The 13995-nt window shown below is 39.9% G+C and overlaps 1 protein-coding gene across 6 annotated transcripts in view; it reads left to right on the forward strand.

Moving 5' to 3' along the window:
- The window catches only part of BCS1L (BCS1 ubiquinol-cytochrome c reductase complex chaperone), a 37029-nt gene that overhangs the window by 14062 nt on the left and 8972 nt on the right, over positions 1-13995 (forward strand). For all 6 annotated transcript variants that reach the window (XM_085873779.1, XM_085873780.1, XM_085873784.1 and 3 more), the window contains exons 3-5: positions 270-409; positions 5647-5841; positions 7343-7406. In XM_085873779.1, the coding sequence (XP_085729905.1) occupies positions 270-409; positions 5647-5841; positions 7343-7406 (399 nt within the window). The remainder of the gene's footprint in view (positions 1-269; positions 410-5646; positions 5842-7342; positions 7407-13995) is intronic.

The following is a 13995-nucleotide window of genomic DNA, read 5'->3' on the forward strand; positions in this document are numbered from 1 at the left end:
TCTCCATGCGAAAGTAGCAGATCAGGAGCAGGTTATGTTGGAAGGAAAGTTTCCGGAAAACGTTAAAGCATGTTGCTGCATCATTTAGAAGTGTCAAATTTGCATAGTATTTCTGATTGTTTCTGTACAGAGTAAGAACAGAAGCAGCTTTTATGTATTGACTGCCAGCCAGTCTTCTATCATCTTGTACTCTCGAATGTTTTCTTTCTGTCATTTAAACACTGTAGTATGTTGATGTCACATTTTTTCTATCTTACTCCTGTTCGCAGGTACCAAAGTAGATGGATCCGGATAGAGCGGAATCGGGAAAAGCAGATGATTGACACGACCACCGGAGTACCTTTTGAGACAGTCACATTTACAACATTTGGTCGCAACAGGCAGTTCTATTTTGACATCTTGCATGAGGGTAAGCTTAGCTTTAGAGGTTTTCTATAATTTCTACGAAAATGGTATACAAGCACACCTTTTCCAATTCACACACATTGTTCTTTAGTACAGTTAGTTCAATATGTTTGTCTTTAATGTATTGTTATAACTAGGATATTTAATCTCAAAATATGTGCTCTTAAATTGAAGTACAAGAAGTGAACGTTCAAATTCTCACAATATTAATGGCTTTCTTCTGGCCTTTTTTAATGCAATGAAACTTTTATCTTTTTAATAAATAAATCAAAACAACAGCAACACATTCAGACTGATATTATTCTGTCAGATGATATATTGGATACTCTTCTCTGATTTCAAGTCAATGCTAAGTTTTTTTTTTTTTGTTTTTTTTTGGCTGGATCTTGATCCCACAACAACTATAAGTGTGTGTGTGTGTGTGTGTGTGTGTGTGTGTGTGTGTGTGTGTGTGTGTGAGTGTGTGTGTGTGTGTGTGTGTGTGTGTGTGTGTGTGTGTGTGTGTGTGTGTGTGTGTGTGAGTGTGATACTTTTTCTCTGTTAATTACGTATGTCTTCATTAATTACGCACTATTGGATGGTACCTTTTGACCCTTTAGACTGCTGAGACCCCTTCAAACTTTGAAGACCCCAAGGTCCCAAATATCCAAGGACCCAAAAGTCCTAAACATCTCTGAGGACCCAAAAAGTCCACAAGGGTTGAAAGTCCCCAAGGACCCAACAGTCCCAAAAGTTCCCAAGGGCATACAAGTCCCATAAAGTTCCTAAAGACCCAAAAGATCCAAAAAAACCCCAGAAGACTGTCGATCCGAAGGACCCTTTAAGACTTGACTATACTGCAAAAAATCCATTAGAATTCCCATGTTTTAAACACACGCCATGTTAAGGTATATAAAGCAGCTTAATACGTCATTCCTTCTACCATGGCATGGCATTCCAATTACAAAATGTATCACAAAAACAATAACATTGCAACAAAGCATATATTTATTAACACAATAATATTTGCAACAGTAATAAGAATGGTAGTATCATATGGCAATAATAATAATAATAACGAACACATAATCCCCGCTTTGGCTCCAAGCACATCTGGGCTTGGTGAAAGGCAAGCTAATGCTCAAGCAGTACAGCAGGTGGGTTTGCAACAAGGCTGTAAAGACCAATGAAAATTTGGTCCATCGGCCCAATTGGCCCACTAGTCCTTTAAATGCTGAGGTTCGAGCAAGAAAGCAGCATGGACCATTTTTAAAGTTTGGTAAGACTTGGCCAGGGTTGGAACCGCTGACCTCCAAGACTCGGAGCGGTCGCTCCAACCATTACACGACCAAGTCTTGTTAAGTCCGTGTCCGAGTCTGGTCTGTTTGTTTAAGCTATAGGCAGCTCTGAAGAACCATGTATGTTTATTTTTCCTTCTCTGTCCTCAACAATGCAGGAGCTAAAATGGCAGGTTATTATTTTCTGGGAGCCAAATTCGACAGATTCCTTGGTATAGCAGGATATTTTTTTCTTGAATTTGTACGTCTAATTATGTCAATATAAGCGTTTGACCTTTGATATAAGTCTCTGAAACACATCCGGTCATCACTCCCCACTGACCAAACAAGTCAGAGATGGGCCGAGGGATACTCGGCGGTGTGAGGGTGCATTGAAAGTTGAAACTTCCGCTAAACTTAGCGTGTAATATTTCGTGCACCCTTCGACACCACGACTGGTAAGGGATCGAGTGCCTTTCAGCCTAAGAAAGAAAGGAATCTATTTAAATGAAGATTAAATTAAACGTGATTGAGCCATAGGAGTGGTGAACATTTGCCAAGCGCTTGGATTGACTGAATCCTCCTTACGAACTATGCATTGCAAATGTCAATAAAATCAAATTGAGTGCTCAGTGTCTTGCCATTACTGCAAATAAAGTGAGTCACATTAATTGCAACGTCAACAGACCCCGCAACTTTCCTTTCCTTTCTCCCCTCAAACTCCACACCACCACCTCCACCTCCATCACCACAAGCAACAACATTTAACATAGGTTGGTGAAGTTTTATTTTATTTAAGTGCATAAGACACACACACACACACACACACACACACACACACACACACACACACACACACACACACACACACACACACACACACACACACACACACACACACACACACACACACACACACACACACACACACACACACACACTTCCCCATCCGCTCACGTCCTGACACATAACCTCCACTGATTACATTGTTTCTTATGGGGGAATTACTTTTGTTTTTCACGTTTTCAACTAACCTGGTAAATTCTCAGAACTCAACTACTGCTTTAAACGAGAAATTGCTGTATATGATGCTCAGTTGGAATGATGAAATAAATGGTGGAAAACACATCGACCACCCATGGCACCACCCTAACATGGTGCTTGTACGATAACTATGTAGAGGCAGGAATTTGTTTTTTTTAATTTTAATTAAAAAAAACTTTTTTTCACCTAAATCTCAAAAAAAAATTTTCTCTAACAAATTTTTTTTTGGGGGGGGGGGGGGGTGGACCAAGTCCAAAATCTAATGGCATGATCCCTGGACCATACCTAACCCCCCCCCCACCAAGTTTCGTCAAAATCCGTCGGAGTTTTTCCGTAATACTGTTCATAAACAAACAAGCAGTCATAGACTGGTACTTACGAAATCGTCAACTTGACCTCTGACCTTGTCTAATAAAAGCTGTCTCTCGAGAAGGTAGCGACACAAACCAGAATTTTTTACGATGATTCTGTACCAAACCATCAAATATCGAATGTTTTGGATGTTTGACCTCACTGTGACCTTGACCTTTGACCGATTTTAACCAAAATCTAATCAGCACTAGCCAGCAGCCTCCTGAATCACGTGGTGTAATTTGACATTGGTAGCTTCTTCCGTTCTCGAGTTATCTGTACCAAACCATCAAAAATCAAATATTTTACCTCACCGTGACCTTGACCTTTGACCGATTTTGACCAAAATCTAATCAGCACGAGCCATCACCCTCCTGAATCACGTGGTGTAATTTGACATTGGTAGCTTCTTCCGTTCTCTAGTTATTGTGCCTACAAACAAGCAGTCATAGACTGGTACTTATGAAATCGTCAACTTGACCTCTGACCTTGTCTAATAAAAGCTGTCTCTAGAGAAAGTAGCGACGCAAACCAGAAGTTTCTACGATGATTCTGTACCAAACCATCAAAAATCAAATGTTTTGGATGTTTGACCTCACTGTGACCTTGACCTTTGACCGATTTTGACCAAAATCTAATCAGCACTAGCCATCAGCCTCCTGAATCACGTGGTATAATTTGACATTGGTAGCTTCTTCCGTTCTCGAGTTATCTGTATCAAACCATCAAAAATCGAATATTTGACCTCACCGTGACCTTGACCTTTGACCAAAATCTAATCAGCACTAGCCATCACCCTCCTGAATCACGTGGTGTAATTTGACATTGGTAGCTTCTTCCGTTCTCGAGTTATCGTGCCTACAAACAAACAAACAAACAAACGGAAGGCATCAATATACTTACGAAATCTTTAGATTTCGTAAGTAACAAGCAGTCATAGACTGGTACTTACGAAATCGTCAACTTGACCTCTGACCTTGTCTAATAAAAGCTGTCTCGAGAGAAGGTAGCGATGCAAACCAGAAGTTTCGACGATGATTCTGTATCAAACCATCAAAAATCGTAACGTCGACCGAAGCAAAAATCTCCATTTCTCCACGCAATTATATTATACCTTAACGTAACTCAACGACGCGTCTGCTCGAGCGCACTGCATCATGGGATGACCCGTGACGCGTCGAGTGAAATATTTTTTTATACAATCTTAAAACGTCTCCAAAACATCCGATTTTTACCAGAATTTCGACAACCGAGTTTTAAGCGTCCTAAGCGATCGCAAAAACCGAAGACAAAATTAAAATCGAAGTTAAAACGAACTCGTAACGTCGAGCGAAGCAAAAATACTCCATTTCTCCACATGAATTTACGGAATTATGTTTGACCTCACTGTGACCTTGACCTTTGACCGATTTTGACCAAAATCTAATCAGCGCAAGCCATCACCCTCCTGAATCACGTGGTGTAATTTGACTTTGGTAGCTTCTTCCGTTCTCGAGTTATCCTGCCTACAAACAAACAAACAAACAAGCAGTCATAGACTGGTACTTACGAAATCGTCAACTTGACCTGACCTTGTCTAATAAAAGCTGTCTCTTGAGAAGGTAGCGACGCAAAACAGAAGTTTCTACGATGATTCTGTACCAAGCCATCATAAATCCAATGTTTTGGATGTTTGACCTCACTGTGACCTTGACCTTTGACCGATTTTGACCAAAATCTAATCAGCACTAGCCATCAACCTCCTGAATCACGTGGTGTAATTTGACATTGGTAGTTTCTTCCGTTCTCGACTTATCTGTACCAAACCATCAAAAATCGAATATTTGACCTCACCGTGACCTTGACCTTTGACCGATTTTGACAAATCTAATCAGCACTAGCCATCACTCTCCTGAATCACGTGTAATTTGACATTGGTAGCTTCTTCCTTTCTCGAGGTATCGTGCCAACAAACAAACAAACAAACAAACAAACAAACAGAAACGGAAGGCATCAATATACTTACGAAATCTTTAGATTTCGTAAGTAACAAACAAACGGAAGTCATCAATATACTTACGAAATCTTTAGATTTCGTAAGTAACAAACAGGGTGAAAACAGTAACCTCCGATCTTCGATGGCGGAGGTTAACAAAAATTGGCCTATGGTTTGGGAATATATATATATATATATATATATATATATATATATATATATATATATATTGTCATACACATTTATTTTATCTTCAGACAAGTTGGGTCATGCGATCAAGATCAGGTTATTTGGACTAAAGTAACCCATCAAGAAGATTGATGTTTAAAGCTGCAACAAAAACTAACCCAGGAGTGCGCTATGGCAATGATGGGCCAAATGGCTTCATTTACTTGTTTGACGTCATACAGGATCCTGTGATTATTGAAATTTTGTGAAATTCAGGCTGCGACAACAAAATGTGAAAAAAATCAAGGGGTGTGAATACATTCTGAAGGCACTGTATATACAATCCATTATATATATTTGCTTTTTTTGACCTTTATTAAATAGTCTCTTCTTCTAACATAATCATCGAATTGCTACTTGATTACACTGTGCCTCTTCATTTGTCAGCACGAGAGCTAGCACTCCAAGAACATGAGGGGAAGACTGTCATGTACACAGCAATGGGTAGTGAATGGCGCCAATTTGGCAACCCACGGCGCAGAAGGCCTCTCTCGTCTGTGGTACTTGAGCAAGGTGTGGTCGAGCACATCACTGCTGATGTGCGAGAGTTCATCAGCAATCCCAAATGGTACTTAGACCGAGGTGAGTGCCTTTTGCAATACAAGCAAACACGTACTTCATTACCAGCACACCTGACTTGCCTATCTTGTAGTCTTGTCTCGCAACCTGATATGTATATATATATATATATATATATATATATATATATATATATATATATATATATATATATATATATATATATATATATATATATATATAATTTTCTTAACCAGAGCTGCCAGATTTCCACTCTTTTTGATTTGATGTTGGTTGATTTTGAGGTTTAAATCTCCTACCTTAAAAATAAAAAATACAGCAGGGAAGGGGGAGGGGAGTGATGTTTGAATGGCATGAAAGTCAATTGGAAAAGTTTGTAAAGTGAGCAAACTTACATATTTTCAGTTTTGGACATGTTTCTGCTCTCAAGCTTCATCAGCAAAACAAATCTGCTTAAATGCAGACCTTGCAGGAAACCCCTCAACTGCGTGACACCATATTAAATGTCCGGAGCAATGAAGCGAAGTGCAGCAAGAAGCCACAAAGGTTCAATTTTAAAACTCAAAATATCACGATTGACATTCAATCGAGTTGTACTGTTCAGCATTCCCATCTGAACGAATGACTCGCGGTGCTCAGAATTCAGATTTAAATCCCCACTGCTACTTGTATTTGTCCATTGTCTCCTTGTGTCCTTGCACTTCACATTAAAGTACATCGCTGTCTCCAACAGTAATGTCCTTATCCGGCGTTTGATCTATGTACAAGCTCCACTTAGATGAATGCAAAAATGGGGAATATAAATAATACTGTACCATTTGTTTGAAAAATGGATCATCAAGTTAGTTACAGAAGGAGAGGGAATGGAATAGAATGTACGAGAGATAGAGAGATATAGAAATATATATAGAGATATATAAAGATAGATGGAGGAAATGCAAAATAAGAGGAGGTAGAGTTTCAGTACAAGAGAAATATATTGCTTAGTGGGATCATGACTAGTGGTAAACCTCATTTAGCCACAGCTAGGATTTGAAGGCCAATAATAACTTATGGAAAAAAGCACAAGGGATATACCAAAATAGGTGATGCAGCAGATGTTTGCTTGTGTGGCAATCCATGTAAATAGATCATTTTAGCTTTCAGCAACGGTGGTGGAGGTAAACCATTTATCAAGGCATGGTCATCCAGTAATCAGTTTGCCTCACTAATCCCCTCCTGGTCTTATAAGAGCCACAGCAGCCCCACGAGCATTATCACCAATAATCCTTTAAGCAGAGATAATGTCAAATGATCTTTAGAAAAGTGCCATAAAGATAATTGTATTTAACTTGTTGTTTGAGTAACTCATGCAATTCCAACTTTTAAAATGTTTTTATTTGCTCCATTTGTTTTTTGCTACTTCCACTCACAGTTATTATGTCTGAGTGTTTACTGCCATGTATATCAATCAATCATCCAGTCAAATGATCAGAGATATACCTGCCGACCCAGAGCTGTTCATTTTCTCAAAAGGGAATTTCTGCTTGCTGTTGTGTTTCAGGCATTCCTTATCGGCGGGGATACTTGTTGTATGGACCCCCAGGATGTGGCAAGAGTAGTTTCATGTATGTTTGCATCTCACAGGATGTTTTTCCGAATGTACACTGCTTTGTGTGTCTTGTACAACCAATATATTTGCATATAAGCTGAAAATTATATTTGCTTGTAAGCTCCTCAAGGAGCTGTTGGGAGAGGTCATAGTTTATGAAAAGTGAATTGGTCATGAGATTAGATGAGAATCACATTCGAGTCACACACACATATCATCATTCATCTTTTAATATTAGCACATACCTTTTTATTTTTTAGATTCTTTATCAAAATTTTCTGCCAAATCACTAATTGCCTCGTCCACTCAAAGCAGGGTTAAGCAGTTTGGTCTGTCCATCTGTCCATAAATGTCCGTTTATGATTGAGGAAGAACTTATTTAAATTGAATGCTATCTTTTTAACAAAAATCCCCCCAAAACAAGCCTGCCGTTTAGCAATACTTTGGCTCTAAATTTGTCCCGATCGCACGTACGGAGAGGGATGAGATGATTTTTACTCTGTCTGCCTACTTGGCAGTCAAACAAAATTGAAAAATCTTTCCAAACAGGAAACTTACTGCTTCTAAGGACGTCACAATGGACAAACAACATGCATGAAGAACGAATGTGTTAGATAGGGTGGTGTGCCACCGTGTCAATGGTGGTAAACTTCTGGAATTAATTTTTTATATGACATTTACAATCTTTATTTTATTACCATAGGTGCAACTACTCATGTAGAATGTTTCAATGATAATTTTGAGGTCACAGGTCATGTGGTGTGGTAGCCATATTGGAAAAACGGAAAAAATTTGGACCTCTGTATCTCTGAAACTGCACCAAGTTTACATTTGAAACTTGGCACATCGCAAGTACTCCTTATGGGGAATATGTGATTTTTTTATGAGGTCATAGGTGCCCTCGTTATGATGCCACATCCGATCAGTATGAAAATTTTTGAGGGTCATCTTGGGATAAAATGGTCCACAGAAAAAAAAAAAATTCATAACATCATGAGTCACATAATTCAGCAGCCATATTCTTTAAAACAAAAAACAAAAAAAAACCTTCAAAAATCTTCTCTGAAATGGCTGAACAGATCGAGGCAAAACTTTACACATATAACCGTCTATCCATGAGGAACAAGTCACACATATGGCATCATAGGTCACATGGTTTGGCAGCCATATTGGATTTACCTGAAAACCTATAAAATACACCACTCAAAAGAAGTCCTGGCAAAGGTTTGCAATCTCTGATTGCTCTTTTTATTGTTTAAGTTGAGTTGTATGCTTAAACTGTGGAACACAAATCGCCTTCTTTGCACTTTCAAAACCGTTCCATTTAGCACTACTTGGACATGTTATATATGGGTGATGTATGGATGCTTCAATAGCACTAAACTTCTGGAATTTTATTTTTAACCATCGTTTAAACAATAATTTTTTTATTTAAATTGACATATGTACTGGTAATTATCAGTTCAACACGTTACCTGCGTTTTGGGCTACCAGTGTATGAGGTAAAGCATTGCGTGTTGCTACACCTGTGGACTAACACACAGGTAATGCGTTAAGTCGGGGTTATGTTCCTGGAAAACAGGACTTAAACTGATCAGCTATTCCCCATTAGAATTAACTAAAATACAGGAGATACATTCCAGCACTCCAATACTCCATGTGTAAAGTCTTATTATATCACAAATTATACAATTTGATAAGGAAGAAGAATTCTAAGCAATCGAGGAAAAAGTACAAGATATATTTATACACAAATATAAATTATATTGTTACAATAAAATATAATATGTGATAAGTACTTATAGTTTGATAGGTACATACATATTTACATTGGGTAAATTTGCTCCAATATACATGGAGGGATGGGGGAGGGATGTGCCTTGAATGAGTCGAGGTAAGTGGAGAGGCGAGTGATGGAGTTATGGAGACAAAGGAATAAGTGAACGCCTCAGTGCATGATAGTACGTCAGCAAGAGCATGGAACAGGATCATCGCACAGCCTCCTCATCGGAACATAAAATTGATGGCTTGCTCCTGTCCAGTCTTTTCACAAATGACACTGCAGCTTCTTCACTTTTGTCTGTCCTCTTTTCCTGGAATTTCTGTGCTTCTTTCACAAACACCAGAAACTTGTCAGAAGACTACTGCCGAGCCAGTTTCTTCTTCTCCAGGTAGAACTCCCTGTAGTAGGAGATGACATTGTTGATTATATAGCAGCATCATTTTGCCTTTCATGTTATAATATGTAAATTTGCTTGAGCTCAGGTTGATCGTGGGTTTTCTGGTACCGGGTGTAACCGGAAGAGAAGAGAAGAGAAGAAGTGGGTCAGTCAGTTGCGGTTGGAATAAAGGATTGACTCGGATTCCGAACGCCTCGGGCGTCTTTTCATGCTAAAACTACCATCGAGATTTGAGAACTCCACTCTCTATTTGGATCTGTCTCGTGGATCATATTTAGTGTTGATTCCATAGATGCTAGGAAATCGGACAAAACTTGCAGTGAGCATCTTTGGTGGGGTTCTGGAATTGTCCTCATCCTCCTCTTTCGCTCTGTGCAGGTCCAGGTCAACCAAGTCCATATTGGACAATTCCTCTCGATGAGATTGGAGAAACTCACCCAAATCATCTGCTTTCTTTTCTTCCAACCTCACCTCATTGGCTAAGGTTGCAATATCTTGTATAACTGCAGGAACTTTGTCAACATTTGCGTCAAAACCACCAAAGTAGTGAACACATTTTGTGCCACACAGCATTCATGCAGTTTGGTGTTACCTCAGCCCACAACACTGCAATGTTGTCTATGGCATTTGATATTGTTGCGGATCCGGGGTTTGAGGCTTGCTATGAGGGGAAGCACTCGGATCCCTCACAAACGCCCGGTCCTGAGGCTGCCGGGTACAGATAATACGACACACTGGCAGGTTGCTAGGCACCCACAAACGCCAATTGGTACTGCCAATCCTGCTGGGTTACACTATCTCATGTGATATCTCGTGTGTGGACGGCCACATCAAGGGGGGTCAGGTGCTCTCAATGCGTACTTGCGTTAACTTACCGTATCAGGTGCAGCCGAGTGGAGCTGCCAAGTACACATCGGCTTATCAGAGGCAATTAGTGGGGTAGAACTTACCGGATAACTATGTGCGGGCCATGCTGGACCAATGGAGGGAAAGACAGAATGAGCTGGGTACATTTATTATTTAGGTGAGGAAAGGACATGTTGCACAATGAAAGGTTTTATTATAAGCAATGTTTACAGCAGGGAAAAGCAAGGATTTGTGGGGTGCGGCAAATTAATAGAATTATTCACAACAGAAGACACATGCAGAGCTAACCCGATACAACCTTCTACAACCTTATCTTGCGCAAACATTATAGGTGCCATCAGACACACACACCCGAGGAAATTGGAGAGCAAATGCAGAAGAGAGAAAGAATTAGGCGTGAACGACCTCTTTGTACCTGGCGCAGTTGACAGACCAGCACAAACCCAGTCACTTTGAGGGGTGAGAAGAAAACGGGGTGTTTATGGTGCATGAATGAGGTGTAATGGAGTGAAAATGTAATGCAGAAGAGGAAGAGTGAAGAGGTGCATATCTACAGTTGCTCTTTTAGTTTTTATGCATCCACAGCAGATGGGAGAATGTGTCCGTCTAAGTTACCCGTCTAAGTTGCAAGTCACCAAAGGAGCATGTTACAACTTGTTGAACCAACATGTGTCATCAACTATGATTGGGATGAGTCTGGGCACAATATTGGCTGTAAAGTGACAATCCTGGGCATGTCTATGTACGTCATGATTTGGTTGCATTTTTACGACCTTTGAACTTTGGCCGAAAATATCTCGAACAAAAAACACTACCCCTCCAGTTTTTTGATATGTTATAGTAGACAGTATGAACTTTCATTTTCATGCAAGGCCAGGTCAAGGTCATGAGGTCTTCAAGGTCAAGGACAAGGTCAAATGTCAGGTCAAAAAATCATCCACCCCTAACTTAACTAGATTGACGAACCGATGCTGGATTTGCATTCTACGGACAATTACCTTTCCAACGACACCAAAATAATCGAGATGGGGCAAGGGGTTGGTGAGATATGAGGATTTGAATTTTGGTGGAAACGCGACATTAGTCGGAAAGGTCAAAAGTTCTCAAGGTCATATCTCGTCAACCTCGAGTCCGATTTAGCTAAAATTTTGTATGTGAACATAGACTATCATATGGAACATACATGCAAAAAATTAGCCAAATCTGAGGGGGTCAGGTTACAAATTATTTTTTTTCTGGGTGATTTGAGGTGGAATGACCCCAGTGTCCATAGGTAAGTGAGTGAATCAGTCAGTCCATAAACACTTCAGTCATTATCGCTTGAATCAAACATACAATTTTGATAAAACTTGGCCACAGGCTTCATATCTGATGTCGAACAAAGGTGTATTGACCGCATTAAAACATGCGCTCATTAGGTGGGCCCATGGGAGGGGGGGTGGGGGAGAGCTTTTACCCCCAAAATAGGCACAGTACAATCTGGACAATAAGTGTATGCTTGACCATAGGCACATATGAAAAATAAACGTACAAATGAAAAATAAACGTCCCCATTTGATTTCTCCATTAAAAATATGCACATACAAAAACGTCATCAGAAGGCTTTAAAAACTGAAAGTATTATCAATTCAAACATGACAGTATTTCGTGTTTCATTGGTTCATAAACTTTGCCCGAATTTCTTTCACGTCTGGTACTGGTACTTACAAGAGTTGTACGTTATTCATCAAGGGTGTTTTACGACAAGGGTCGTAAAAGGGTGCTTTAAAACAAGGGTCGTAAAAGAGCGTTTTTCTCCATTTTACCACCCTTTCTGACAGAGTCGTAAAACAACGTTTTTCATCACAATCAAAATGGACACGGCCATAAAGTGTTGATCACACACCATGAAATGATTGAGATTGTTGCGTTTTACAACTCTTGTAAGAACCAGTAACAGACTTGTAATAAATTGAGACTTAAAGCCGCTGTCACACCTTGAAGATTTAGCCAGCGTATGCCGACGTATGAAAAAATTGTCTAAAATGCTGGCACATGTCGAATACGTTATGGGTAAGTTTTGTATACGTTAAGAACATGCTGGCATACGTCGTTGTACGCCGAGCTCGTCGACAAATTTTAACATGCTCAAAATTTTTCGACGTATGCCAGCGTATGACTCTCACGTTCCGTATACGCTGGCCATTAGTTGTAGGCACGTTACGCGATCGTTGACACATGTGGACACGCGTTACTTGTAAGTTACTCATAAGTCGAAACGCGTCGAGGTAATGTTTAGCGTCAGTGTTCCAGACTCCATGGTTTTTTTTTTTTTTCTTCGGCATGACGGTGATGTTGACACTTCGATTTCTAGTGCGGTTATAATATAATATAATTAATAGGCTTCCGCTCAACGATTTAAATCATAACCGAACTAGAAATCGAAGTGTCAACATCACCATCATGCCGAAAAAAAAAAAAAAAAAAAAAAAAAAAAAAAACCATGGACTATGGAACACTGACGGGTTCCTCCTGTGTGAACCCCATTTTTATATACCAATTCCCCTAAACGCTGCGAATACGCCATTATATGGTAGCTGTAAGTTAGTAACACGTTCAGTAAGTTCTGTGGTCGTCCGGAAGACGTCAAATTCATCTACATACGTCAATATGCGTTGGAGATACGTTACACATAGGTTCAAAGTACGTTACTCATAGGTTAGAAATAAGTTTCGGGTACGCTAAACATTACCTCGACGTGTTTCGACTTATGAGTAACTTACAAGTAACGTGTGTCGACGTGTTTCAACGATCTCATGACGTGGCTACAACTTATGGCCAGCATATGCGGAACGTGTGCGTCATACGCTGGCATACGTCTAAAAATTTTGAGCATGCTTAAAATTTGTCGACATGCTCGGCATACTACGACGTATGCCAGCGTGCTTCAGCGTGCTCTTAACATATACAAAACTTACCCATAATGTATTCGACGTGTGCCAGCGTATTCGGCAAATTTTTCATACGCTGGCTAAAATCTCAAGGTGTGACAGGGCCTTGACACTTCGATGCCTAGTGCGGTTATGATTTGAATTGTCGAGCGGCAGCCTTTTGATCGGCTATGCCACATGATCGTCGGCGATATGCTGCCGCGCTATGCATACGTTAGACTATCGTTTGGCATAGGTTGTGAATGCCAACAACACGCTAAGCATTCATTGGTATAAGTTATCTATATGTTATCGAAATGCTCTGTGTACGTTACTAATACGTTATGCATACGTCCAACTCGTTTTGGATATGCCAAAAACTGAAAATAAACATCAATAGTTCAGCGTACGCCAGCGTTTTACATACATTTTGATACGTTGCCATACGCTGGCTAAAACGTCAAGGTGTGACAGTGGCTTAACACGAGGACTTTGATGTGAATGGTGAAGAATGAGGAAATAATTGTTCAGAGTGCTGAAGGTTCGAGGAAGATAGGGAGTGGAAGACTGAACTTTTACTCAGACATGGAAAACGAACTTGTTGCGAAGTTTAAACGGATACATGCTCAAGGACTGAAAGAAAGTGCAT

This window comes from Eptatretus burgeri, chromosome 3, assembly GCF_056783735.1.
Source record: "Eptatretus burgeri isolate ZD-2024b chromosome 3, Ebu_testis_v1, whole genome shotgun sequence".
Lineage (NCBI taxonomy): Eukaryota > Metazoa > Chordata > Myxini > Myxiniformes > Myxinidae > Eptatretus > Eptatretus burgeri.